Source organism: Coregonus lavaretus (assembly GCF_964263955.1).
Source record: "Coregonus lavaretus genome assembly, chromosome: 16".
NCBI classification, from domain to species: domain Eukaryota; kingdom Metazoa; phylum Chordata; class Actinopteri; order Salmoniformes; family Salmonidae; genus Coregonus; species Coregonus lavaretus.
Genome location: NC_140003.1, coordinates 40,905,093 through 40,930,698, shown reverse-complemented (window position 1 = coordinate 40,930,698; position 25,606 = coordinate 40,905,093). Strand labels below are relative to the sequence as shown.

The following is a 25,606-nucleotide window of genomic DNA, read 5'->3' as shown; positions in this document are numbered from 1 at the left end:
TTTTACCAAATAGGGCTAAGTCCATATTATGGCAAGAACAGCTCAAATAAGCAAAGAGAAACAACAGTCCATCATTACGTTAAGACATGAAGATCAGTCAATAGGGACAATTTCAAGAACTTTTAAAGTTTCTTCAAGTGCAGTCGCAAAAACCATCAAGCGCTATGATGAAACTGAATCTCATGAGGACCGTCATAGGAATGGAAGACCCAGAGTTACCTCTGCTGCAGAGGATAAGTTCATTAGAGTTACCAGCCTCAGAAATGGCAGCCCTTCAGAGTTCAAGTAACAGACACATCTCAACATCAACTGTTCAGAGGAGACTGTGTGAATCAGGCCTTCATGGTCGAATTGCTGCAAAGAAACCACTACTAAAGGACACCAATATGAAGAAGAGACTTGCTTGGGCCAAGAAACACGAGCAATGGACATTAGACCGGTGGAAATTTGTCCTTTGGTCTGGAGTCCAAATTGGAGATTTTTGGTTCCAACCGCCGTGACTTTGTGAGACGCGGAGTGGGTGAACAGATGATCTCCGCATGTGTATTTCCCACTGTAAAGTATGGAGGAGGTGGTGTTATGGTGTGGGGGTGCTCACTGTCTGTGATTTATTTAGAATTCAAGGCACACTTAACCAGCATGGCTACCAAAGCATTCTGCAGTGATACGCCATCCCATCTGGTTTGGGCTTAGTGGGACTATCATTTGTTTTTCAACAGGACAATGCCCCAACACACCTCGAGGCTGTGTAAGGGCTATTGTACCAAGAAGGAGAGTGATGCAGTGCTGCATCAGATGACCTGGCCTCCACAATCCCCCGACCTCAACCCAATTGAGATGGTTTGGGATGAGTCGGACCGCAGAGTGAAGGAAAAGCAGCCAACAAGTGCTCAGCATATGTGGGAACTCCTTCAAGACTGTTGGAAAAGCATTCCAGGTGAAGCTAGTTGAAAGAATGCCAAGAGTGTGCAAAGCTGTCATCAAGGCAAAGGGTGGCTATTTGAAGAATCTCAAATATAAAATAAATGTTGATTTGTTTAACACCTTTTTGGTTACTACATGATTCCATATGTGTCATTTCATAGTTTTGATGTCTTCACTATTATTCTACAATGTAGCTCAATTGGTAGAGCATGGTGCTTGTAACGCCAGGGTAGTGGGTTCGATCCCCGGGACCACCCATACGTAAAAATGTATGCACACATGACTGTAAGTCGCTTTGGATAAAAGCGTCTGCTAAATGGCATATTATTATTATTATTATTATTATTATTATATAGAAAAACCCTTGAATGAGTAGGTGTGTCCAAACTTTTGACCGGTTGTGTGTGTGTGTGTGATATATATATATTACAGTTGAAGTCGGAAGTTTACAAACACTTAGGTTGGAGTCATTAAAACTCAGTTTTTCAACCACTCCACAAATTTCTTGTTAACAAACTATAGTTTTGGCAAGTCGGTTAGGACATCTACTTTGTGCATGACACAAGTAATTGTTCCAACAATTGTTTACAGACAGATTATTTCACTTATAATTCACTGTATCACAATTCCAGTGGGTCAGAAGTTTACATACAATAAGTTGACTGTGCCTTTAAACAGCTTGGAAAATTCCAGAAAATGATGTCATGGCTTTAGAAGCTTCTGATAGGCTAATTGACATAATTTGAGTCAATTGGAGGTGTACCTGTGGATGTATTTCAAGGCCTACCTTCAAACTCAGTGCCTCTTTGCTTGACATCATGGGAAAATCAAAAGAAATCAGCCTTCTGTCTCCTAGAGATGAACGTACTTTGGTGCGAAAAGTGCAAATCAATCCCAGAACAGCAGCAAAGGACCTTGTGAAGATGCTGGAGGAAACAGGTACAAAAGTATCTATATCCACAGTAAAACAAGTCCTATATCGACATAACCTGAAATGCCGCTCAGCAAGGAAGAAGCCACTGCTCCAAAACCTCCATAAAAAAGCCAGACTATGGTTTTCAACTGCACATGGGGACAAAGATCGTACTTTTTGGAGAAATGTCCTCTGGTCTGATGAAACAAAAATAGAACTGTTTGGCCATAATGACCATCGTTATGTTTGGAGGAAAAAGGGGGTAGCTTGCAAGCCGAAGAACACCATCCCAACCGTGAAGCACGGGGGTGGCAGCATCATGCTGTGGGGGTGCCTTGCTGCAGGAGGGACTGGTGCACTTCACAAAATAGATGGCATCATGAGGAAGGAAAATGATATGGATATATTGAAGCAACATCTCAAGACATCAGTCAGGAAGTTAAAGCTTAGTCGCAAATGGGTCTTCCAAATGGACAATGACACCAAGCATACTTCCAAAGTTGTGGCAAAATGGCTTAAGGACAACAAAGTCAAGGTATTGGAGTGGCCAACACAAAGCCCTGACCTCAATCCTATAGAAAATATGTGGGCTGAACTGAAAAAGCGTATGCGAGCAAAGAGGCCTACAAACCTGACTCAGTTACACCAGCTCTGTCAGGAGGAATGGGCCATAATTCACCCAATTCATTGTGGGAAGCTTGTGGAAGGCTACCCGAAACGTTTGACCTAAGTTAAACAATTTAAAGGCAATGCTAAGAAATACTAATTGAGTGTATGTAAACTTCTGACCCACTGGGAATGTGATGAAAGAAATAAAAGCTGAAATAAATCACTCTACTATTATTCTGAAATTTCACATTCTTAAAATAAAGTGGTGATCCTAACTGACCTAAGACAGGGAATTTTTACTAGGATTAAATGTCAGGAATTGTGAAAAACTGAGTTTAAATGTTTTTGGCTAAGGTGTATGTAAACTTCCGACATCAACTGTGTGTGTGTGTGTGTGTGTGTGTGTGTGTGTGTGTGTGTGTGTGTGTGTGTGTATATATATATATATATATATATATATATATATATATATATATATATATATATATATATATATATATATATATATATATATATATATATATATATATATATATATATATATATATATACACACACACACACACACACACACACACACACACACACACACACACACACATATACAGTGGGGGGGGAAAGTATTTAGTCAGCCACCAATTGTGCAAGTTCTCCCACTTAAAAAGATGAGAGAGGCCTGTAATTTTCATCATAGGTACATCAACTATGACAGAAAATTGAGAAAAAATAATCCAGAAAATCACATTGTAGGATTTTTTATGAATTTGTTTGCAAAATATGGTGGAAAATAAGTATTTGGTAACCTACAAACAAGCAAGATTTCTGGCTCTCACAGACCTGTAACATCTTCTTTAAGAGGCTCCTCCCACTCGTTACCTTTATTAATGGCACCTGTTTGAACTTGTTATCAGTATAAAAGACACCTGTCCACAACCTCAAACAGTCACACTCCAAACTCCACTATGGCCAAGACCAAAGAGCTGTCAAAGGACACCAGAAACAAAATTGTAGACCTGCACCAGGCTGGGAAGACTGAATCTGCAATAGGTAAGCAGCTTGGTTTGAAGAAATCAACTGTGGGAGCAATTATTAGGAAATGGAAGACATACAAGACCACTGATAATCTCCCTCGATCTGGGGCTCCACGCAAGATCTCACCCCGTGGGGTCAAAATGATCACAAGAACGGTGAGCAAAAATCCCAGAACCACACGGGGGGACCTAGTGAATGACCTGCAGAGAGCTGGGACCAAAGTAACAAAGCCTACCATCAGTAACACATTACGCCGCCAGGGACTCAAATCCTGCAGTGCCAGACGAGTCCCCCTGCTTAAGCCAGTACATGTCCAGGCCCGTCTGAAGTTTGCTAGAGTGCATTTGGATGATCCAGAAGAGGATTGGGAGAATGTCATATGGTCAGATGAAACCAAAATATAACTTTTTGGTAAAAACTCAACTCGTCGTGTTTGGAGGACAAAGAATGCTGAGTTGCATCCAAAGAACACCATACCTACTGTGAAGCATGGGGGTGGAAACATCATGCTTTGGGGCTGTTTTTCTGCAAAGGGACCAGGACGACTGATCCGTGTAAAGGAAAGAATGAATGGGGCCATGTATCGTGAGATTTTGAGTGAAAACCTCCTTCCATCAGCAAGGGCATTGAAGATGAAACGTGGCTGGGTCTTTCAGCATGACAATGATCCCAAACACACCGCCCGGGCAACGAAGGAGTGGCTTCGTAAGAAGCATTTCAAGGTCCTGGAGTGGCCTAGCCAGTCTCCAGATCTCAACCCCATAGAAAATCTTTGGAGGGAGTTGAAAGTCTGTGTTGCCCAGCGACAGCCCCAAAACATCACTGCTCTAGAGGAGATCTGCATGGAGGAATGGGCCAAAATACCAGCAACAGTGTGTGAAAACCTTGTGAAGACTTACAGAAAACATTTGACCTGTGTCATTGCCAACAAAGGGTATATAACAAAGTATTGAGAAACTTTTGTTAATGACCAAATACTTATTTTCCACCATAATTTGCAAATAAATTCATAAAAAATCCTCCAGTGTGATTTTCTGGATTTTTTTTCCTCATTTTGTCTGTCATAATTGACGTGTACCTATGATGAAAATTACAGGCCTCTCTCATCTTTTTAAGTGGGAGAACTTGCACAATTGGTGGCTGACTAAATATTTTTAGTATTTGATACACTGCCGATTTTGCAGGTTTTCCTACTTACAAAGCATGTAGAGGTCTGTAATTTTTATCATAGGTACACTTCAACTGTGAGAGACGGAATCTAAAACAAAACTCCAGAAAATCACATTGTATGATTTTTAAGTAATTAATTTGCATTTTATTGCATGACATAAGTATTTGATCACCTACCAACCAGTAAGAATTCCAGCTCTCACAGACCTGTTAGTTTTTCCTTTAAGAAGCCCTCCTGTTCTCCACTCATTACCTGTATTAACTGCACCTGTTTGAACTCCTTACCTGTATAAAAGACACCTGTCCACACACTCAATCAAACAGACTCCAACCTCTCCACAATGGCCAAGACCAGAGAGCTGTGTAAGGACATCAGGGATACAATTGTAGACCTGCACAAGGCTGGGATGGGCTACAGGACAATAGGCAAGCAGCTTGGTGAGAAGGCAACAACTGTTGGCGCAATTATTAGAAAATGGAAGAAGTTCAAGATGATGGTCAATCACCCTCGGTCTGGGGCTCCACGCAAGATCTCACCTCGTGGGGCATCAATGATCATGAGGAAGGTGAGGGATCAGCCCAGAACTACACAGCAGGACCTGGTCAATGACCTGAAGAGAGCTGGGACAACAGTCACAAAGAAAACCATTAGTAACACACTACGCCGTCATGGATTAAAATCCTGCAGCGCACACAAGGTCCCCCTGCTCAAGCCAGCGCATGTCCAGGCCCGTCTGAAGTTTGCCAATGACCATCTGGATGATCCAGAGGAGGAATGGGAGAAGGTCATGTGGTCTGATGAGACAAAAATAGAGCTTTTTGGTCTAAACTCCACTCGCCGTGTTTGGAGGAAGAAGAAGGATGAGTACAACCCCAAGAACACCATCCCAACCATGAAGCATGGAGGTGGAAACATCATTCTTTGGGGATGCTTTTCTGCAAAGGGGCCAGGACGACTGCACCGTATTGAGGGGAGGATGGATGGGGCAATGTATTGCGAGATCTTGGCCAACAACCTCCTTCCCTCAGTAAGAGCATTGAAGATGGGTCATGGCTGGGTCTTCCAGCATGACAACGACCCGAAACACACAGCCAGGGCAACTAAGGAGTGGCTCCGTAAGAAGCATCTCAAGGCCCTGGAGTGGCCTAGCCAGTCTCCAGACCTGAACCCAATAGAAAATCTTTGGAGGGAGCTGAAAGTCTGTATTGCCCTGCGACAGCCCCGAAACCTGAAGGATCTGGAGAAGGTCTGTATGGAGGAGTGGGCCAAAATCCCTGCTGCAGTGTGTGCAAACCTGGTCAAGACCTACAGGAAACGTATGATCTCTGTAATTGCAAACAAAGGTTTCTGTACCAATTATTAAGTTCTGCTTTTCTGATGTATCAAATACTTATGCCATGCAATAAAATGCAAATTAATTACTTTAAAATCATACAATGTGATTTTCTGGATTTTTGTTTTAGATTCCGTCTCTCACAGTTGAAGTGTACCTATGATAAAAATTACAGACCTCTACATGCTTTGTAAGTAGGAAAACCTGCAAAATCGGCAGTGTATCAAATACTTGTTCTCCCCACTGTATATGGAAATTCTGGAGCACTATTTTGACAGTAAAATATAACAAAAATAGCCTGTCAACCACTGGATTAGGTTGCATAAAAAAAATATTTTGATTCATGCATTCCAGCTTGGATATGTTAGATGTAACAACATATTTATTGAATAGCATCTTGGTAGTCTATTACACTTCTTAATAAAGCATTGTGAATTACTGTATAAGATGACTCAAATGTATTCTATTGTGTGACACCGCGAAAAGAAAAATAATTGGGTGTGCCAACAAATCATGGGCTGGTGCAACCAAGTGAAAAAGTTAGTGGCACCAGTGCCACCAGGGGAAAATGTTTTTCTGGAGCCCTGGATGAGGGGAGAGAGAAAGACAGAAAAAGGAAAGAGGACTAGAAGAGAGAACATGGTGAACACATGAGGTTGAGGTGAAGGACAGAGATGAGAGGGTGGGACAGACAGACGGACCAGACAGACAGGTTCCTGACCTGGTTCTGTGGCAGCGGGGGCTGGCTCTGGCTCGGACTCTGCCCCTGGGCGTCGGGCGCCTGGCCCTGGCCCGACTGGCTGTCGTTGCCCCCCACCGGAGAGCCACGCGTGGTGGCTGTCATGCTCGTCACGGGGCAGATCTTGGCCAGGAGGGAAATCACAGGAGGCGCCTCAGCAGCCTCAGAGGCAGAGCAGAGGGAGGAGAGCAGCGGGACAGAACCACCTGGAGATCTGGACAGGCCGCTGAGACCATTGCATAACCTGGACAAGAGAGAGGAGAGGACAGGGTTAGGGTGTATCATTGGGTTAGTTGTCATAGACCATCAAAATCCTGCATGGTGGTCCCCACTCACAAAAACGAATGAACGCGATAGGAGAGATTTTAACGCAGGAAAATTCAATCAATGGATCACTTCTACGTTCTGTGTTTGTTATATACGGTACATTTCTTTTTATAGTCATCATGAGTTATCAAATAGGTTGCTTGGTGTTGTCAGTGACCATCTGTCAGGTGAGCCTGGCTCTCTGTCTGATAATAAAGTAGACACTGTACATTGAAATAGAACTAATGCATTTACATTATATAACGTTGTAGGGGTAAAGATAAGCCTTCAATTCTTAACAAACACTGTCAGTCAAGACACTTTGGGACGTTTAACAATGGAAGGGAACAATCTTTTGTATTTTCCCCAGACACTTCCTTGCGTTCCGTGTGTGCAGTTAAAAAGCAGTATTGTAGAGGCAATGTGCGGAGGTAAGACTGATAAGCATTCGAGCGCTGACGTGATAAGGAGTAACGGTAGGCAGAGGAACCGGTTAGGCAAACACCATCTCTGGCTGGCTGCTGCCAAGTCTGGGTCTTTTATTTCCCATCACATCAGCTGAGAGCGTCGCATGGGCTGGCCAGGTCGTCAGCATGACCATCAGTGAAACACGTTATGACTTGGCTGCAAACTCAGCACTTGTTGGCACCACTTATGCGAGACGTCATAGGAAAGACATACACTAGCATTCTGGGCCGGTGTAATCTAGTATAACACCAAGCCATAGCTACTCATGCAGGCATTGGAATCAATCAAATGTTTGGTTGTTTTTAAGTCTGTGACAAGAGGTGAAAATAAAAATAAATAAATGTACTACAATGATATTGCTACTAACAACATACAGCGGTAAGAAAGTGGAAAATATATTAAGATATCAATCCTCAACAGATGGAAAGAATATCTCATTCAGCAGTGAGGCTGCCAACGAGCACTTTCCAAGGGCTGTAGTAAAGTTAGAGAGAGTAGGCAGCAGCGTCTCCAGTTAAAACAGCATGACATTAACACTGGAGAGGAAGAGGCCTAGACGACCTCAGACTGCTAGTACGGCATAGATACAATGAAGGCTAGTAGTGGAAATGCCCTCTATTGTATAAGGAAATGCCAGGGTTAGGGTCAATTCCATTTCAATTCAAAAAGTGAACCAAACTTCAACTCTACATTTTCCTCATTGAAACAATTGTCTCATGACGGCCTCCCGAGTGGGCAGCGGTCTAAGGCACTGCATCGCATCGCAGTGCTAGAGGCATCACTACAGACCCGGGTTCGATCCCAGGCTGCGTCAAAGCCGGCCGCGACCGGGAGACCCATGAGGCGGCGCACAATTGGTCCAGGTTAGGGGAAGGTTTGGCCGGGATGCCCATGTCCTATCGCACTATAGCGACTCCTTGTGGCGGGCCGGGCCCATGCACGCTAACTTTGGTCCCCAGGGTCGTGTTTCGGAGGACGCATGGCTCTCGACCTTCACCTCTCGAGTCCGTACGGGAGTTGCAGCGATGGGACAAGACTAACTACCAATTGGATATCACGAAATTGGGGAGAAAATAGAATAGTTTGGACACACCTACTCATTCCAGGGTTTTTCTTTATTTTTACTATTTTCTACTTTGTAGAATAATAGTGAAGACATCAAAACTATGAAATAACACATATGGAATCATGTAGTAACCAAAAAAAGTGTTAAACAAATCCAAATATAGTTTATATTTGAGATTCTTCAAAGTAGCCACCCTTTGCCTTGATGACAGCTTTGCAAACTCTTGGCATTCTCTCAACCAGCTTCCTAAGGTAGTCACCTGGAATGCATTTCAATTAACAGGTGTGCCTTGTTAAAAGTTAATTTAATGCGTTTGAGCCAATCAGTTGTGTTGTGACAAGGTAGGGGTGGTATACAGAAGATAGCCCTATTTGTTAAAAGACCAAGTCCATATTATGTCAAGAACAGCTCAAATAAGCTAAGGGAAACGACAGTCTGTCATTACTTTAAGACATGAAGGTCAGCCAATATAGAAAATGTCAAGAACTTTTCAAGTTTCTTCAAGTGCAGCCTCAAAAAAACATCAGGCGCTATGATGAAACTGGTTCTCATGAGGAACGCCACAGGAATGGAAGACCCAGAGTTACCTCTGCTGCAGAGGATAAGTTCATTAGAGTTACCAGCCTCTGAAATTGCAGCCCAAATAAATACTTCACAGAGTTCAAGTAACAGACACATCTCAACATCAACTGTTCAGAGGAGACTGCGTGAATCAGGCCTTCATGGTCAAATTGCTGCAAAGAAACCACTTCTAAAGGATACCAATAATAAGAAGAGACTTGCTTGGGCCAAGAAACACAAGCAATGGACATTAGACCGGTAGACATTTGTCCTTGGGTCTGAGGAGTCCAAATTTGAGATTTTTGGTTCCAACCGCCGTGTCTTTGTGAGACGCAGAGTTGGTGAACGGATGATCTCCGAATCTGTGGTTCCCACCGTGAAGCATGGAGGAGGGGGTGTGATGGTGTGGGGGTGCTTTGCTGGTGACACTGTCTGTGATTTATTTATAATTCAAGGCCCACTTAACCAGCATGGCTACCACAGCATTCTGCAGTGATACGCCATCCCATCTGGTTTGGGCTTAGTGGGACTATCATTTGTTTTTCAACAGGACAATGACCCAAAACACACCTCCAGGCTGTGTAACGGCTATTTGACCAAGAAGGAGAGTGATGGAGTGCTGCATCAGATGACCTGGCCTCCACAATAACCCGACCTCAACCCAATTGAGATGGTTTGGGATGAGTCGGACCGCAGAGTGAAGGAAAAGCAGCCAACAAGTGCTCAGCATGTGGGAACTCCTTCAAGACTGTTGGAAAAGCATTCCAGATGAAGCTGGTTGAGAGAATGCCAAGAGCGTGCAAAGCTGTCATCAAGGCAAAGGGTGGCTACTTTGAAGAATCTCAAATATAAAATATATTTTGATTTGTTTAACACTTTTTTGGCTACTACATGATTCCATATGTTATTTCATAGTTTTGATGTCTTCACTATTATTCTACAATGTAGAAAATAGTAAAAATAAAGAAAAACCCTTGAATGAGTAGGTGTGTCCCAACTTTTGACTGGTGTGTGTATATATATATATATATATATATATATATAAAATGAAGATCTGTGAAGTTATTTAAAAATCCAAATAACTTCACAGATCTTCATTGTAAAGGGTTTAAACACTGTTTCCCATGCTTGTTCAATGAACCATAAACAATTAATGAACATGCACCTGTGGAACGGTCGTTAAGACACTAACGGCTTACAGACGGTAGGCAATTAAGGTCACAGTTATGAAAACTGATCACTGATCTAGGAATCAACAGCTTACAGTGGCCAAAAGCCACAAGACGGAAACTCTTACAGTTTGTAATTTGCTTATAAGACTAAAAGGGTTAAGGATGGAAATCATATGGGATGGATGTGATTCATGTATCCCATATCATTGGCCATCTAGATACAGTGGGGGAAAAAAGTATTTAGTCAGCCACCAATTGTGCAAGTTCTCCCACTTAAATAGGTAAGTTCAAACAGGTGCCATTAATACAGGTAACAAGTGGAGGACAGAGGAGCCTCTTAAAGAAGAAGTTACAGGTCTGTGAGAGCCAGAAATCTTGCTTGTTTGTAGGTGACCAAATACTTATTTTCCACCATAATTTGCAAATAAATTCATAAAAAATCCTACAATGTGATTTTCTGGAGAAAAGAAATCTCATTTTGTCTGTCATAGTTGACGTGTACCTATGATGAAAATTACAGGCCTCTCTCATCTTTTTAAGTGGGAGAACTTAAACAATTGGTGGCTGACTAAATACTTTTTTCCCCACTGTAGATCTCTCCTACCGTTTCAGATTGGGCAACAACAAGCAAAACGAAACAAAAGCCATTGTTCAGTGATGAATCCCCAATCTAATATTCATCCGATTGAGATCAGAAGGAAAACCAAAAGAATAGGCCTAAGCACTTGACGCTGATATTTACATTTTTAGTCATTTAGCAGACGCTCTTATCCAAAGCGACTTACAGGAGCAATTATGGTTAAGTGCCTTGCTCATGGGCACATCGACAGATTTTTCACCTAGTCTGCTCGGGGATTAGAACCAGCGACCTTTCGGTTACTGGCACAATGCTCTTAACCACTAAGCTACCTGCCGCCCCGTGCTATCACATGACGCTGATAGCAGGTGAAGCTGATATCATGAAAACTGTTAGGTAAAATTGGGAGCAGACTGAAGATTTCATGTGACGATGGAAATGTGACATACTGTACTTGCTGCTCGCTTTTCCTACTACGATAAACACCTGACCAGATGGAAACTTGTCAATTATTCTACAAACCACATATGCTGGAATTGGAAATGAATCATACACCATTTAGAGTTGAGTCGTATTCTTGACATGTACAGAGGTTGTGGAGGCACACAGTGTTTTAGTATTTGAACACCATAAAGCAAAGACAACACAACTTTCTCAGTTTCAGACAAGAGGGGATTTCCTGAAGTAACCATGGGATCGTTTGGCCAGGAAGCAGGAGAGATATTTCTCATCCCTTTCGCTTTCACTCTCCTTTACGATTCTGTTCCAGACCAGCACAGAACATCTGGATGAAATACAAATGTATGCTTTTTTCCCCTCTCAGTCTTTGGGAAACCTGCTCAACCACTTCCCAATTTAAAATAACCTTCCTTGAAAATTAATGCCAAATCAGCAGCATCTTTCTTATCAAAATATTTAGTTTCAATATCTAGCCTACAGAAACACAAAGCCTCAACTTCATATAAAGTCTATGAGAAAGTCAACACCATAATTTATATTCTCCCTCCAGCTCGAAGGTACAATCTGGTTTATAACCACACCATGCACACTGAGCTTGTATGAGCCAACAAAGGCCAGCCGCAGCTCCAGAAGACACATAAGGCCATGAGCCATAAGGATGAGTATTATTTACTCTCTCCACCCACCTGAAAGCCTGGGCTGCGTTCAGTCTGGAACAACACTCCGATATAAATATATTGAGTACAATAGATAGACATGCCTCTCTCTGACATGACGAGTAGAGAATTGTGTCTGATGATCTATTCATGGCATTTCTATCTGCAAAGTTCAGTATGCTGCATCCTCCTGAACACATATGTGGCTGCAGTCAGTTGGCTGTAGGGACGACACCAGTCTTGCCTGGCAGAGATAGACAATATGACTGGAAATCCAATCCACCCCAGTTTGGAACAAGAGGGTTTGATCATATATTCCCTACACATCATATTTCCTTCATAGGCCTTGATGTATTCAGCGACATATTTAAATGGTTGGGTCTGGCAATGGACTGACTGTGACTAAGTTTGTCATTAAAGAAACCACAGCAGCTGTGCTGTCTGGTAGGCTGTGTGCTTGCGTCCGTGCGTGTTCTCTGACCAACACCTGGCTGCTGTATTCTTTGATGTTAGGTAGCTATAATGAGATACTGGTTCAAACAAAAAAAAAGATTGAGAACAGTGTTATCATTCCAGAGAGGACATCAGTAACATGATGATTCAACAGAAAACTAAATCCAGACTCAAGCCCTGCAAAACACAATCTGATCAGACAGAGATTAGGCGCAACCCTAAAAAAAAAACAATAGTGATTCTGCCGATATGTCATCTTCAGGGGATGCCCGAGTGTGGTAGTAGTAGGTCTAAATTATCTGCAGCACTATGCTCACATTTGTATCCATCTGCTAGTGGACCATTCAGTAAGGAAACAAATTGAGGTACTGAAACATACATTTCCTGTCCTTAGCAGGTGGCCACTGGCATCACAAACACGCCATTAAAATGCTTCTACTGCAAGACAATCCCTAGAGAGCCCAGCTCAAAACCACACTATTAAGTAGGCTACAGTTGGATTCCCATAAGTGATGAATGCATTTAGCCACTGCTGATTAAGCAACAGCATACTGCACAAAGAAAACACCAGTCAGTCAGTGATCATTCATTCTCATCAGTAACTGAGAATTGAAAATGAATCCATACTGAATGGCATTGAGAGACATGGGAGGTCATCCTCTGTTCAACATCCTTCAGTCTAACAGGACAACTAGCTAATAACACATAAATATTGTTGCGGCCTGTCGGGCTAGCTAGCCCTTTAAACATCACTGGCTGGCTATGTCATGTGAAATGGGCCTTTAACTATAGCTGTATCCCGAATGACAGGGGCCACAAAACAGTATTGGCCAAACCTGAGAGTCGAGTCCTAAATCAGACTCCGAAATAAGCTATGTCCATGACGACATTGGAGGTGACAACTATATATATGCCATTGATCTAGCTATTTATATTTCTTCCATCATTCTGATAAGATCACTATGAAAACAGTCACTGACTACCGTTAGTTAGCATTATGCAAGGATGTTGTTAGCAAGTAATTGATAGGTAATAGATTACGCATTCGTTTACAAGTTATGAAAAATAAATCAATATAATATTACAGTCCACCAAACAGGTCCATGATTATGCAGCTCCATCTTCGCTAGCTAAATAAAAGACATCCAACACGGGTGTATCTGTCAACTTAACTAGATAGCTAGCTACAGTTGTACTTCGCTAACGTGACGTTAGGTTGGCTGTGTGATCTGCTTGCATTCATCATCAAGGAAAGAAAGATCGTATAACAAAATCAGAAATGGCATATCATTACACTTCGAAATATCAAGACAGTCGACTTTTGTAAAAACAGCTAGCCATCTCAATTTGAAAAATAGCTAGCTAACAACAACCGTTTTAAGCTTGATTTCGCAGTGCGATCCGTCACTTGAAGGCCTAGTTTCCAAGCGCTGTTTTCCAGGCCTTTGACTGATCCGCTCCTGTAACCGTTGATACAAGTTCGTTAGGGTAGTTGTAGTAGGTTGCTAGTTATCTGGCAACATTTAGAGACACATACCACGAATTCGTCGTTTTGAAACATTTGCATTTCTGCAGACAATGCGCTAACGTTAGCTAGCTAACTGTAGTTAAGGAGCAGGCCGCGCAACCACGTCCATACTAGTCAGATATTTTATTGTGGTGCTAGCTAACCTTACAGTTCATCTAGCCAATATTGACTAGTTTACTGTAGATACGTCTAACTAACTATGTCACGGCGCGACATTTCTGGATTGAACCCCTATTAAAACAACAACTCAGACATCGGGTTCAGGGGTGGGGAACCGCCTTTCATTACGTTACTTAGCTAAAGACCTCGACAGCTAATTTAAACGTCAACTAGTTAGCTAGCAAGCTAAAATTACTAGTTGGCTGATATCGACCCGGCTTTCAAAAACATTAATGTTCACGAGCTAGCTAACTAACTATTAGTTTAGCTAGCCAACTCCACATTGACCTGCTCCCCCTCTGTCAGTGGGTGAGTCAGACAGTAACTTGGCAAACTTAACTAACGTACAGTAACGTTAGCTAACTACATTAGCTAGCGTTAGCTACCTAATCTATTCTGGCAGAACTAGTACCTAGCTAGCTAACATTCCCAATCCAAGTTAAATTATTTAATGATTGACGACGCGTATCAACGTATTTCAGTCCAATACATTTCTAACAAAATAAATAACGTTAGAGCTAGCTAACGTTAGTTACCAAATCAGCTGCCATACCTGCATCCACCAGCTGACGCAAATGTTAACAGTGCAAGCTAGTTGCTATAACCACTTACCTGGAATTTGATCGGACTTCTCCTCTATTCACGAGCTACTCCAGCCTTGACGAGTGTGTCGTTGTTTATTACATAAATGTGCCCTATATCTTGCTATTTCTTATGAAGTTCAACTGTCATTTAGAATAATCTGGTTCCTTGTAATTTTTGTCAGCTCTTGGGTGTTTTTCCTGCGTCACCAGCGCGCTAGCAGCCCCCCCAACTCTATCTAGAGTCTGTCTAGTCCGATCTCTTCTCAGTTCAGTCCTGGCCAGTCAGTCACAACTTGCTGCTAGTGAACCGCTTCAATATGGCGGAAGCGCAGTCCTGGACAACGTGAAAACAGATGCCAAACGGCTTTCCAAACTCTAACCGGCAACATTAGTTAGCGAGCCAACTAGCTCTTCTGTGGAGAACAACTTCACAAATGGAACCTGTGCTGAATGGTAACAAAAATCAATACAATGAAGAATAGATGGTTGACTCCAGCCCCGATATTGGATTCACTTATCCAGGATTTTCTTCAACTCCAATATTCATTGCTTGCTGAATCAAAAGGGGATTTGTAGGGCTACATATCGCCTCCTACTGTCATGGAGCTGTTGAGTCTGATGGTTAGATATTCTATAACAAAAATGTATCAGTATGCAATAGATAAATATGATCTATGATAAATTGTGTATTATTGGGCTCCTAAGACAGTTCATATTTCAGTTGGCCCAAGGACAAAAACGAAGGTTCTGTTCAAATACCAGTAGGACAAAATGAGTCCCCTTCTAGGGGTAGGCGGGTCCCCTTTGCCCTTCCCAACACTTCTCTGTAGAACTGTGAGGAGTGTGCTGGTCCGTCAACTGATAGACAAATGAGGAGGGGTCAGATTACTAATCTTTGTCTCTCTGACTCCATCAGCACTGTTGCCATGGCATCAGCACACTGTCCATCCCTCATGCTCCCCCCTCTCTCTCTCTCTCTCTGTGTGTGTGTGTGTGTGTGTGTGTGAAAAATAAAAAAGGTTTAGAATGTTCACTTCATTTGGTTGCCATATTGAGCCCCTCTAAATTGCTGAAAACCGCTAGGCCATTGATTCTGTATGGGAACATAGAAGATGATGAAACAAAATACAAAGTCCAGTGTAATTTGGTTAAGATCAGAGACCTGCACAGTACCAGGGGAGTGGATATGAATGAATTAACTATGAACTACTGTTGGGAGACTGCACAGAGAGCGAGACAGAGACAGAGCGAGAGAGACAGAGAGCGAGAGACAGAGAGAGAGAGACAGAGAGAGCGAGACAGAGAGAGAGAGAGAGAGAGAGAGAGAGAGACAGAGAGAGAGAGACAGAGAGAGAGAGACAGAGAGAGAGAGAGAGAGAGAGAGAGAGAGAGACAGAGAGAGAGAGAGAGAGAGAGACAGAGAGAGAGAGAGAGACATAGAGAGAGAGACAGAGAGAGAGAGAGAGAGAGAGAGAGAGAGAGACAGAGAGAGAGAGAGAGACATAGAGAGAGAGACAGAGAGAGAGAGAGAGAGAGGGAGAGAGACAGAGAGAGAGAGAGAGAGAGAGAGAGAGACAGAGAGAGGGAGAGAGTGAAAGGGTGCTCAACTGCTGACTCACTAGACAGCCATAGTCCAGCGGCTAAAGTGGGATTAACCCCTGCACACACATTTCCCCTCTACAGTTGTGTGTGTGTGTACACAGTTGAAGTCAGAAGTTTACATACACTTAGGTTGGAGTCATTAAAACTCTTTTTTCCACCACTTCACAAATGTATTGTTAACAAACTATAGTTTTGGCAAGTCGGTTAGGACATCTACTTTGTGCATGACACAAGCAATTTTTCCAACAATTGTTTACAGACAGATTATTTCACTTATAATTCACTGTATCACAATTCCAGTGGGTCAGAAGTTTACATACATTAAGTTGACTGTGCCTTTAAACAGCTTGGAAAATTCCAGAAAATGATGTCATGGCTTTAGAAGCTTCTGGTAGGCTAATTGACATAATTTGAGTCAATTGGAGGTGTACCTGTGGATGTATTTCAAGGCCTACCTTCAAACTCAGTGCCTCTTTGCTTGACATCATGGGAAAAGCAAAATAAATCAGCCAAGACCTCAGAATTTTTTTTTTTAGACCTCCACACGTCTGGTTCATCCTTGGGAGCAATTTCCAAACGCCTGAAGGTACCACGTTCATCTGTACAAACAATAATACGCAAGTATAAACACCATGGGACCACGCAGCCGTCATACCACTCAGGAAGGAGGCGTTCTGTCTCCTAGAGGTGAATGTACTTTGGTGCGAAAAGTGCAAATCAATCCCAGAACAACAGCAAAGGACCTTGTGAAGATGCTGGAGGAAACCAGTACAAAAGTATCTATATCCACAGTAAAACAAGTCCTATATCGACATAACCTGAAAGGCCGCTCAGCAAGGAAGAAGCCACTGCTCCAAAACCGGCATAAAGAAAGCCAGACTACGGTTTTCAACTGCACATGGGGACAAAGATCGTACTTTTTTGAGAAATGTCCTCTGGTCTGATGAAACAAAAATAGAACTGTTTGGCCATAATGACCATTGTTATGTTTGGAGGAAAAAGGGGGTAGCTTGCAAGCCAAAGAACACCATCCCAACCGTGAAGCACGGGGGTGGCAGCATCATGCTGTGGGGGTGCTTTGCTGCAGGAGGGACCGGTGCACTTCACAAAATAGATGGCATCATGAGGAAGGAAAATTATGTGGATATATTGAAGCAACATCTCAAGACATCAGTCAGGAAGTTAGCTTAGTCGCAAATGGGTCTTCCAAATGGACATAGACCCCAAGCATACTTCCAAAGTTGTGGCAAAATGGCTTAAGGACAACAAAGTCAAGGTATTGGAGTTGCCATCACAAAGCCCTGACCTCAATCCTATAGAAAATATGTGGGCTGAACTGAAAAAGCGTGTGCGAGCAAGGAGGCCTACAAACCTGACTCAGTTACACCAGCTCTGTCAGGAGGAATGGGCCATAATTCACCCAATTTATTGTGGGAAGCTTGTGGAAGGCTACCCGAAACGTTTGACCTAAGTTAAAACATTTAAAGGCAATGCTAAGAAATACTAATTGAGTGTATGTAAACTTCTGACCCACTGGGAACGTGATGAAAGAAATAAAAGCTCTACTATTATTCTGACATTTCACATTCTTAAATAAAGTGGTGATCCTAACTGACCTAAGACAGGGAATTTTTACTAGGATTAAATGTTAGGAATTGTGAAAAACTGAGTTTAAATGGATTTGGCTAAGGTGTATGTAAACTTCCGACTTCAACTGTATGTATATATATATGTGTGTGTGTGTGTGTGTGTGTGTGTGTGTGTGCGTGTGTTGTAGCACTTTCCCTTTATCTCACCCTCATGCCCTTCCTCTGTCCTGTCAGTGGTTTGAAATGACAGCAAGGGCATAGCTGTTCTTGAAATCTACAAGTAGGTGAAGCACTCTGGTAAAGCCATAATGTGACCATACACTGTTTTCTCTGTTCTCCCCAGAGCTATGTCACTATTCCAGACAAGGCATCCATGTAACACAAAGAGTTTGACCAAAAAAAAGACGATTGTCACTTGTTTGGTTCACAGTCAGATTCTGTGTTAATGTTTTGATTCCCGTGTTATTTTGCAGGCATGTTATATTGGCATAAAGCTACGTATCATCCTGTAAAAAGGAAAAGGAAAGTATGGGAAAATAATTCCTATTACCTGCCTCTGGGAATTGAGGAGTCAGCAGGTCTTCCAATCGGAATTCCCCCCTAATACCGTTACCATTGACTCTGGCACTGCCAATATATTCTATGGCTTTAATTGTTTTTCTTTACCAGCCATTCAGGTCTATGGGGAGTTGAAATGTATCAAATCGTATACTGAAGTTTCATTTAATTTATTTGACAGGGACAACGCGCATCAATCCTTGAAATATATCATATTTACACCAGTGTATGTGTCTATTTGTTTTGTCCTGTATTTTGTTTTGTCTGTATGTTCTCCTCAGGGACAAATAATGTCATGTCATGCACAATTTCCCATACGAAATGACAGGAGGACATATTATAAAAGCCGAATAGATATGATAAATGTGGTGGATGTTTCAAACTGTGAGGAAAATATGTTATATAGTTAAAATACCACTGATTGGTTACATTTATTATCACTCACAGAACCACTGGCGCTGATCAGGAACAGTTTAATTGTTTCTGGCCTGAACTAATTGACAAAGAACCTAGTGAATGAATACGAACGACTCCTTCCGTTTGGTTATTTTAATGATTGTTTCTCCAATCCATGTAATCCGTGTACGGGTATTCCTTTCCACCTAACTGTGATCACTTCCCGTCAGACAGTAAAGATGGCGGTTGAACAGCATTGAATATTTTCTGTAATAAGCCATTAAAACGCGGGTATTTTCCGACGTTTCTATGGGGCGAAGACGCCGAGCCCTTACTTAATAATTACATCGCGCGAAATGGTGTAGAATACGTGTAAAAAATTTTCCAGTTTGAAGTAATTGCGAGTCGGTAGTTTTTATTTTTTTCGGTGTCCATCGGTGGCGCTTACCTTGTTATTTTAAAATGGCTCCAGTGCAGATTGGATCAGATGGGCAATTGGTCCCTATCGGGGGTCCCACCTCGGCCACCCAACCGCCTTCATCCGGACCTTCGGCGACCCAAGGGGTCCGGCTGAGCCTGCTGATTGAGTTTCTTCTGCAGAGGACCTACCATGAAATCACCCTGTTGGGTGAACTGTAAGTAACTAATGACGAGACCCCGTCAAGTGGGATGTTAATGTTGACATATCTGATCCTGGTCCCTCAGGCTCAAAATAGTGGTTAAGATGTGTTTTGTTTCATGGCAAAATGATTGGAAAGTAGCTAGTTGTGCAAGTAGCCTACTTGGAATCTTTTATTTCACCCATTTCTTTCACCCTTGCGTCCATATTAATTGAGATTCCTTTATTTTCTGTGTTCATATGATGTGGTAAAATGACGTTGTGATATCTGAAAGTTACCCATAGTGTTTCTGTCTTTCTTGCAGTCTACCCAGAAAAACAGACATGGAACGGTAAGTGTGTCTCTTGGTTCACTCTGTGTGCTCACTGATGAAATTGACTTGTCAAAATGGGAATGTTGTATGTGACAGGCAAATGTTTGCTCTTCTTTGACCATTGGTGCCAATGAGTTTGAAAACTTTTCTACTGTACTTTTCTACTGTTTCTGACAGAAAAATCGAGATTGTCCAGTTTTCTAGTCGGACCAGGCAGCTGTTTGTGCGTCTCCTTGCCCTGGTGAAATGGGCCAGCAATGCTGGGAAGGTGGAGAAGTGTGCGGTATGTAGGCAAGACTACAGTACTCTACTACACCAATCATATTCTCACAGTGGGCATACACAACCAGATACTAGCTTGAGTTATGCACATACAACTCAAACCTTCTCACCATTTTCCCCACTGACATCAATGCATTGTTTACGTGAAACTTTGAGTTAGAACTACTTGCACATTATTCAAATTAGTACTACTTAGTAGTCATTAAAAGTCGTACGCTAACCCTACCTCTAATCCCTAACCTCCGGTTTCCACGGTAACAGATGATCTCCAGCTTCCTGGACCAGCAGGCCTTCCTGTTTGTGGACACGGCTGATAGGCTGGCATCACTGGCGAGGGATGCCCTGGTGCACGCCCGCCTGCCCAGCTTTGCCATCCCGTTTGCCATCGATGTGCTCACCACTGGGTCATACCCGCGCCTGCCCACCTGCATAAGGGTAAGACACCCCTAACTGGTCTGTGTTGTCCATCTTTCTGTTATTTATTCTTATTGTATTGGTGTGTTTTGGCCTCTTGACCAGGCCTCTTTATTATAAATGATAGCTGGTTCTCTGTTGACTTGCCTGGTTAAATAGTGGTCATTGGTCAAATATAATGAGGCGCCTGATGCCTCTGTGTTTAAATATAATGAGGCGCCTGATGTCTCTGTGTTCATTAGCTACTGTGGCTGAAGTAGCCATGGTGTCTGGTTGTCTGGTTTAGCCAGCAATTTTGTCCTTCATGTACTCTTCGTTTGTGTGCGTGATGTACATATGTGCACAAACACATATACCGTTAGTAGTGCGTTACCACCACCAACTGGACGGGAGTGTGGAATAGGGACGGATAAATCTGAAGCCCTATTTGGGCCAGTGCATTGACAGCCGTGTGTGTGGTGTGTGTGTGTGTGTGTGTGTGTGTGTGTGTGTGTGTGTGTGTGTGTGTGTGTGTGTGTAGGATAAGATCATTCCTCCAGACCCCATCACTAAAGTGGAGAAACAGACAACCCTGAACCAGCTCAATCAGATCCTGCGACATCGTCTTGTCACAACAGACCTACCACCTCAGCTAGCCAACCTCACCGTGGGTAAGAAACACACGCACAACCACACACATACACACACACACAAAGGCTTCCATTGAAATCCTTGGGCGGGCCACCTAGGCATCCCGAAGAAATGCTTAAGTTCAAACAGTGTAAAAAATATATATAGATATTGTGGACACCCCTTCAAATTAGTGGATTCGGCTATTTCAGTCACACCCGTTGCTGACAGGTGTTTAAAATCGAGCACACAGCCATGCAATCGCCATAGACAAACATTGGCAGTAGAATGGCCTTACTGAAGAGCTCAGTGACTTTCAACGTGACACCGTCATAGGATTCAACCTTTCAAACAAGTCAGTTCGTCAAATTTCTGCCCTGCTAGAGCTGCCCCTGTCAACTGTAAGTGCTGTTATTGTGAAGTGGAAACATCTAGGAGCAACAACGGCTCAGCCGCGAAGTGGTAGGCCACACAAGCTCACAGAAAGGGAACGCCGAGTGCTGAAGCGCATATCGCATAAAAATTATCTGTCCTCGGTTGCAACACTCACTACCGAGTTCCAAACTGCCTCTGGAAGCAACGTCAGCACAATAACTGTTCATCGGGAGCTTCATGAAATGGGTTCCATGTCCGAGCAGCCGCACACAAGCCTAAGATCACCATGCACAATGCCAAACGTTGGTGTAAAGCTCGCCGCCATTGGACTCTGGAGCAGTGGAAACGCGTTCTCTGGAGTGATGAATCACGCTGCACCATCTGGCAGGCCGACGGACGAATCTGGGTTTGGCAAAGGCCAGGAGAACGCTACCTGCCCCAATGCATAGTGCCAACTGTAAAGTTTGGTGGAGGAGGAATAATGGTCTGGGCTGTTTTTCATGGTTCGGGCTAGGCGCCTTAGTTCCAGTGAAGGGAAATCTTAATGCTACAACATACAATGACATTCTAGACGATTCTGTGCTTCCAACTTTGTGGCAACAGTTTGGGGAAGGCCCTTTCCTGTTTCAGCATGACAATGCCCCTGTGCACAATGCGAGGTCCATACAGAAATGGTTTGTTGAGATCGGTGTGGAAGAACTTGACTGGCCTGCAGAGAGCCCTGACCTCAACCCCATCGAACTCTTTTGGGATGAATTGGAACTCTGACTGTGAGCCAGGCCTAATCGCCCAACATCATTGCCCAACCTCACTAATGCTCTTGTGGCTGAATGGAAGCAAGTCCCCGCAGCATTGTAGTATTGACTTTGCTGTTATGTTTGCGCGTAAGATCACAGCATTAGCCATGGCAAAATGCATAGAATAGGACATTAGCATTAAAACTGCAAAATGTTTTCTGTTCCATGGCAGAATATGTAGAATCTCAGGAAATTAGCTTTAAAAATGAAACAATTTCTCTCAGCTCCATGGAGAAATGTGTAGAATTGCAGAGAATTTGCTTTAATATTCCAAAAGTTCTCTGCACCGCCAAAATCCAGTGGCGCCGACGGGTGGACCACGCCCCTTTTTGTTCCAGGAAAAAAAAACTACACACACACAAAGCTGGCCAACCTCTCCATGGGTGAACATCACACAGCAAGACAGTTTCTGGCTATTGCAAAGGTGGCAACCATTATATATTGTGTGTGTGTTGTAGTTAACGGGCGTGTGAAGTTCCGCGTGGAGGGGGAGTTTGAGGCCACTCTGACAGTGATGGGGGATGACCCAGATATTCCCTGGAGACTGTTGAAGCTGGAGATACTGGTGGAAGACAAGGAGACTGGAGGTAAGATACACAACACCTGAAGGACCACACACCAAACACACAGAACCCACTGCTAACACACAGAACCCACTGCTAACACACAGAACCCACTGCTAACACACAGAACCCACAGAACCCACTACTAACACACAGAACCCACTACTAACACACAGAATGCACTACTAACACACTACTAACACACAACCCACTACTAACACACAGAACCCACTACTAACACACAGAACCCACTACTATCGCACAGAACCCACTACTAACCCACAGAACCCACTACTAACACACAGAACCCACTAATAACACACACAACCCACAGAACCCACTACTAACACCAAGCACACACAACCTACTACTAACTGGTGAGATGAAGGAAGGTTGGAAATGAAAGGCCCAGAGATGAAGGAAGGTTGGAAATGAAAGGCCCAGTGTTCAACATTTTCAATCTTTTCCCCTCCATCCTCCCCCGCCCCCTCCTTCCAGACTGCAGAGCTCTTGTCCACAGTATGCAGGTGAACTTCATCCATGAGCTGGTGCAGTCGCGCCTGTTTGCAGACGAGAAACCACTGCAGGACATGTACAGCTGCCTGCGTATCCTTTCTGTGTGTGTGTGTGTGTGTGTGTGTGTGTGCTGCTTCTGTGCAGACAGTGAGCTCAGGGCCAAGTCTGGCTTGAGCTGCTGCAGTGAATGTAATTGTGTGTGTGCATGTACTGTATTGACCGGTAGTGATCATGCATACAGCAGGCCCAGACAGCAACAGCATTCCAATGGTCGAGGCCTCGGGGTCAGGGACTGCCTCAGCCAAACAGCCACACAATGTCTTTCGGTTCATCAGGTTCCATGAACCAAGCAGAAATATAGACATTTCATATACTATTTAGTGTGAAATGAGAAAGCAATTCAACACATGAACACACGCACCTGCATATATATACAAACACACACATTCAAGATTGAGAAAAAACTGGTGTAGTGTTATGGGCCTGTTGCTCAGTGGGAAATGTGGACCTGGGACATTTTTCAAGATGGCAGTAGTTATGGCAGAAATGCATCTGGCAACCCCCAGCAGCTGCTAGTTACCCTCCCATGTTTTCACTGCACTGTCCATCAAGATAATGGGGTTATAACAACATTAGATATAACGCTGTCACACACAAAAAGAATGCTACATGTATTTATAATACCGTTATGCCCAATAGACCACCAATAATTAAATAGGTTGAAAGATTTGTTTCTATCAGTCAAATTAACCTTAACACAACTCTGTAGCAAGTGTGTTTTTCCCATTTTATATATTTTTCATTAGTTTTGCTCCGTAGCAAGTATAACCGCCAGCTGGATCCTGCCAGCGTCCATACACCACACACATACACAGTCAGCATGGGTGTGTCTGCATTTGTGTATCTGTGTGTATTGTGAATGTGTGTGTATGCCATCCTCCTGGCCCAGCCCTTCCTTGACCCCCTCCCGTCCAGACTCTTTCTGCCTGTCTCTGCAGCTGGAGGTGCTCCACTCCCAGACCCTCATGCTGTACCGAGAGCGCTGGGGAGACCTGGTGCAGGTGGAACGCTACATGCCTGCCAAGTGCCTCACACTGGCCGTCTGGAAGTAAGAAACACTTGATTGGTTTGTTAGTTAGTTGAATGAATACGTCATCACAGGGAAATTGGTCCATCATCATTTCACCCCTCGCTCTCCTCTCTCGCTCTCCTCTCTCTCGCTCCCTCTCTCTCCCTCTCTCCACTCTCTCTCTCTCTCTCCCTCTCTCTCTCTCCCTCTCTCCCCCTCTCTCTCTCTCTCTCCCCTCTCTCTCTCTCTCCCCTCGCTCCCCCCCTCTCTCTCCCCCCTCTCTCTCTCGCTCCCCCCTCTCTCTCGCTCCCCCCTCTCTCTCGCTCCCCCCTCTCTCTCTCCCCCTCTCTCTCTCTCTCCCCCTTTCGCTCTCTCTCTCTCCCCCTCTCGCTCTCTCTCACCCCCCTCTCTCTCTCTCTCTCTCTCCCCCCCCCCCCATCTCTCTCTCTCTCTCTCTCCCCCCTCTCCAGCCAACAGGTCCTGGGCAGAAAGACGGGCACTGCGTCGGTCCACAAAGTCACCATCAAGATTGATGAATCAGACGGCTCCAAGCCTCTGCAGATCTCCCATGATCCCCCGCTCCCCGCCTGTGACTCCAGACTGATGGAGAGAGCCATGAAGGTGAGCTAACGCCTCGTTTCTCACAGCTACAGTGCTCTACTATTATTTTGTTGTGATGATGACCTCATTTCCTGTCTCTGTTCCTGCCCCCTCCTGTAGATTGACCACTTGTCAGTGGAGAAGCTTTTGATTGACAGCGTGCACGCCCGCTCTCATCAGAAGCTGCAGGAGCTGAAAGCCATCCTGAAGAGCAGCAACCCCAGCGACAGCTGTGAGTCTCTCTGTCCTCTCTGACTTATCAGTACACTAACTGATCCAACGACACTGACCCAGAATGAAATGAACAGTGTTGTGGAGAGAAACAACCATGTTGTCAGTGTGTGACATTATTGTTGTCCCTCCTTGCCTGTGTTTCAGCGTTCATAGAGACCGCTCTGCCCACCCTGGTCATACCTATCCTGGAGCCCTGCGGACGCTCTGAGTGCCTGCATATCTTCGTAGACCTGCACTCTGGGATGTTCCAGCCCATGCTGTATGGGATCGGTAAGCAGAGAGTAGCAGACACTCATACACACACTCCTATACACACACACACACACACACACACACACACACACAAACGTACACATACA

At 43.7% G+C, this 25,606-nt stretch overlaps 2 protein-coding genes across 8 annotated transcripts in view; one reads left to right on the top strand and one right to left on the bottom strand.

Moving 5' to 3' along the window:
- LOC311144019 (ubiquitin carboxyl-terminal hydrolase 9X-like) overlaps positions 1 to 15,136 on the bottom strand; it is a 79,168-nt gene extending 64,032 nt beyond the window's left edge. For all 7 annotated transcript variants that reach the window (XM_084179934.1, XM_084179935.1, XM_084179938.1 and 4 more), the window contains exons 1-2: positions 14,739 to 15,136; positions 6,704 to 6,965 (exon numbers count right to left, since the gene is read on the bottom strand). In XM_084179934.1, coding sequence (XP_084036060.1) covers positions 6,704 to 6,826 — 123 coding nt within the window. In that variant the 5' untranslated portion in view covers positions 6,827 to 6,965; positions 14,739 to 15,136. The remainder of the gene's footprint in view (positions 1 to 6,703; positions 6,966 to 14,738) is intronic.
- Positions 15,137 to 19,105: 3,969 nt separating this feature from the next.
- LOC311144021 (mediator of RNA polymerase II transcription subunit 14-like) overlaps positions 19,106 to 25,606 on the top strand; it is a 41,446-nt gene continuing 34,945 nt past the window's right edge. The window contains exons 1-11 of the mRNA XM_084179942.1: positions 19,106 to 19,490; positions 19,780 to 19,806; positions 19,966 to 20,071; positions 20,332 to 20,505; positions 21,005 to 21,134; positions 22,724 to 22,852; positions 23,327 to 23,434; positions 24,320 to 24,452; positions 24,884 to 25,034; positions 25,134 to 25,245; positions 25,392 to 25,517. Coding sequence (XP_084036068.1) covers positions 19,318 to 19,490; positions 19,780 to 19,806; positions 19,966 to 20,071; positions 20,332 to 20,505; positions 21,005 to 21,134; positions 22,724 to 22,852; positions 23,327 to 23,434; positions 24,320 to 24,452; positions 24,884 to 25,034; positions 25,134 to 25,245; positions 25,392 to 25,517 — 1,369 coding nt within the window. The 5' untranslated portion in view covers positions 19,106 to 19,317. The remainder of the gene's footprint in view (positions 19,491 to 19,779; positions 19,807 to 19,965; positions 20,072 to 20,331; positions 20,506 to 21,004; positions 21,135 to 22,723; positions 22,853 to 23,326; positions 23,435 to 24,319; positions 24,453 to 24,883; positions 25,035 to 25,133; positions 25,246 to 25,391; positions 25,518 to 25,606) is intronic.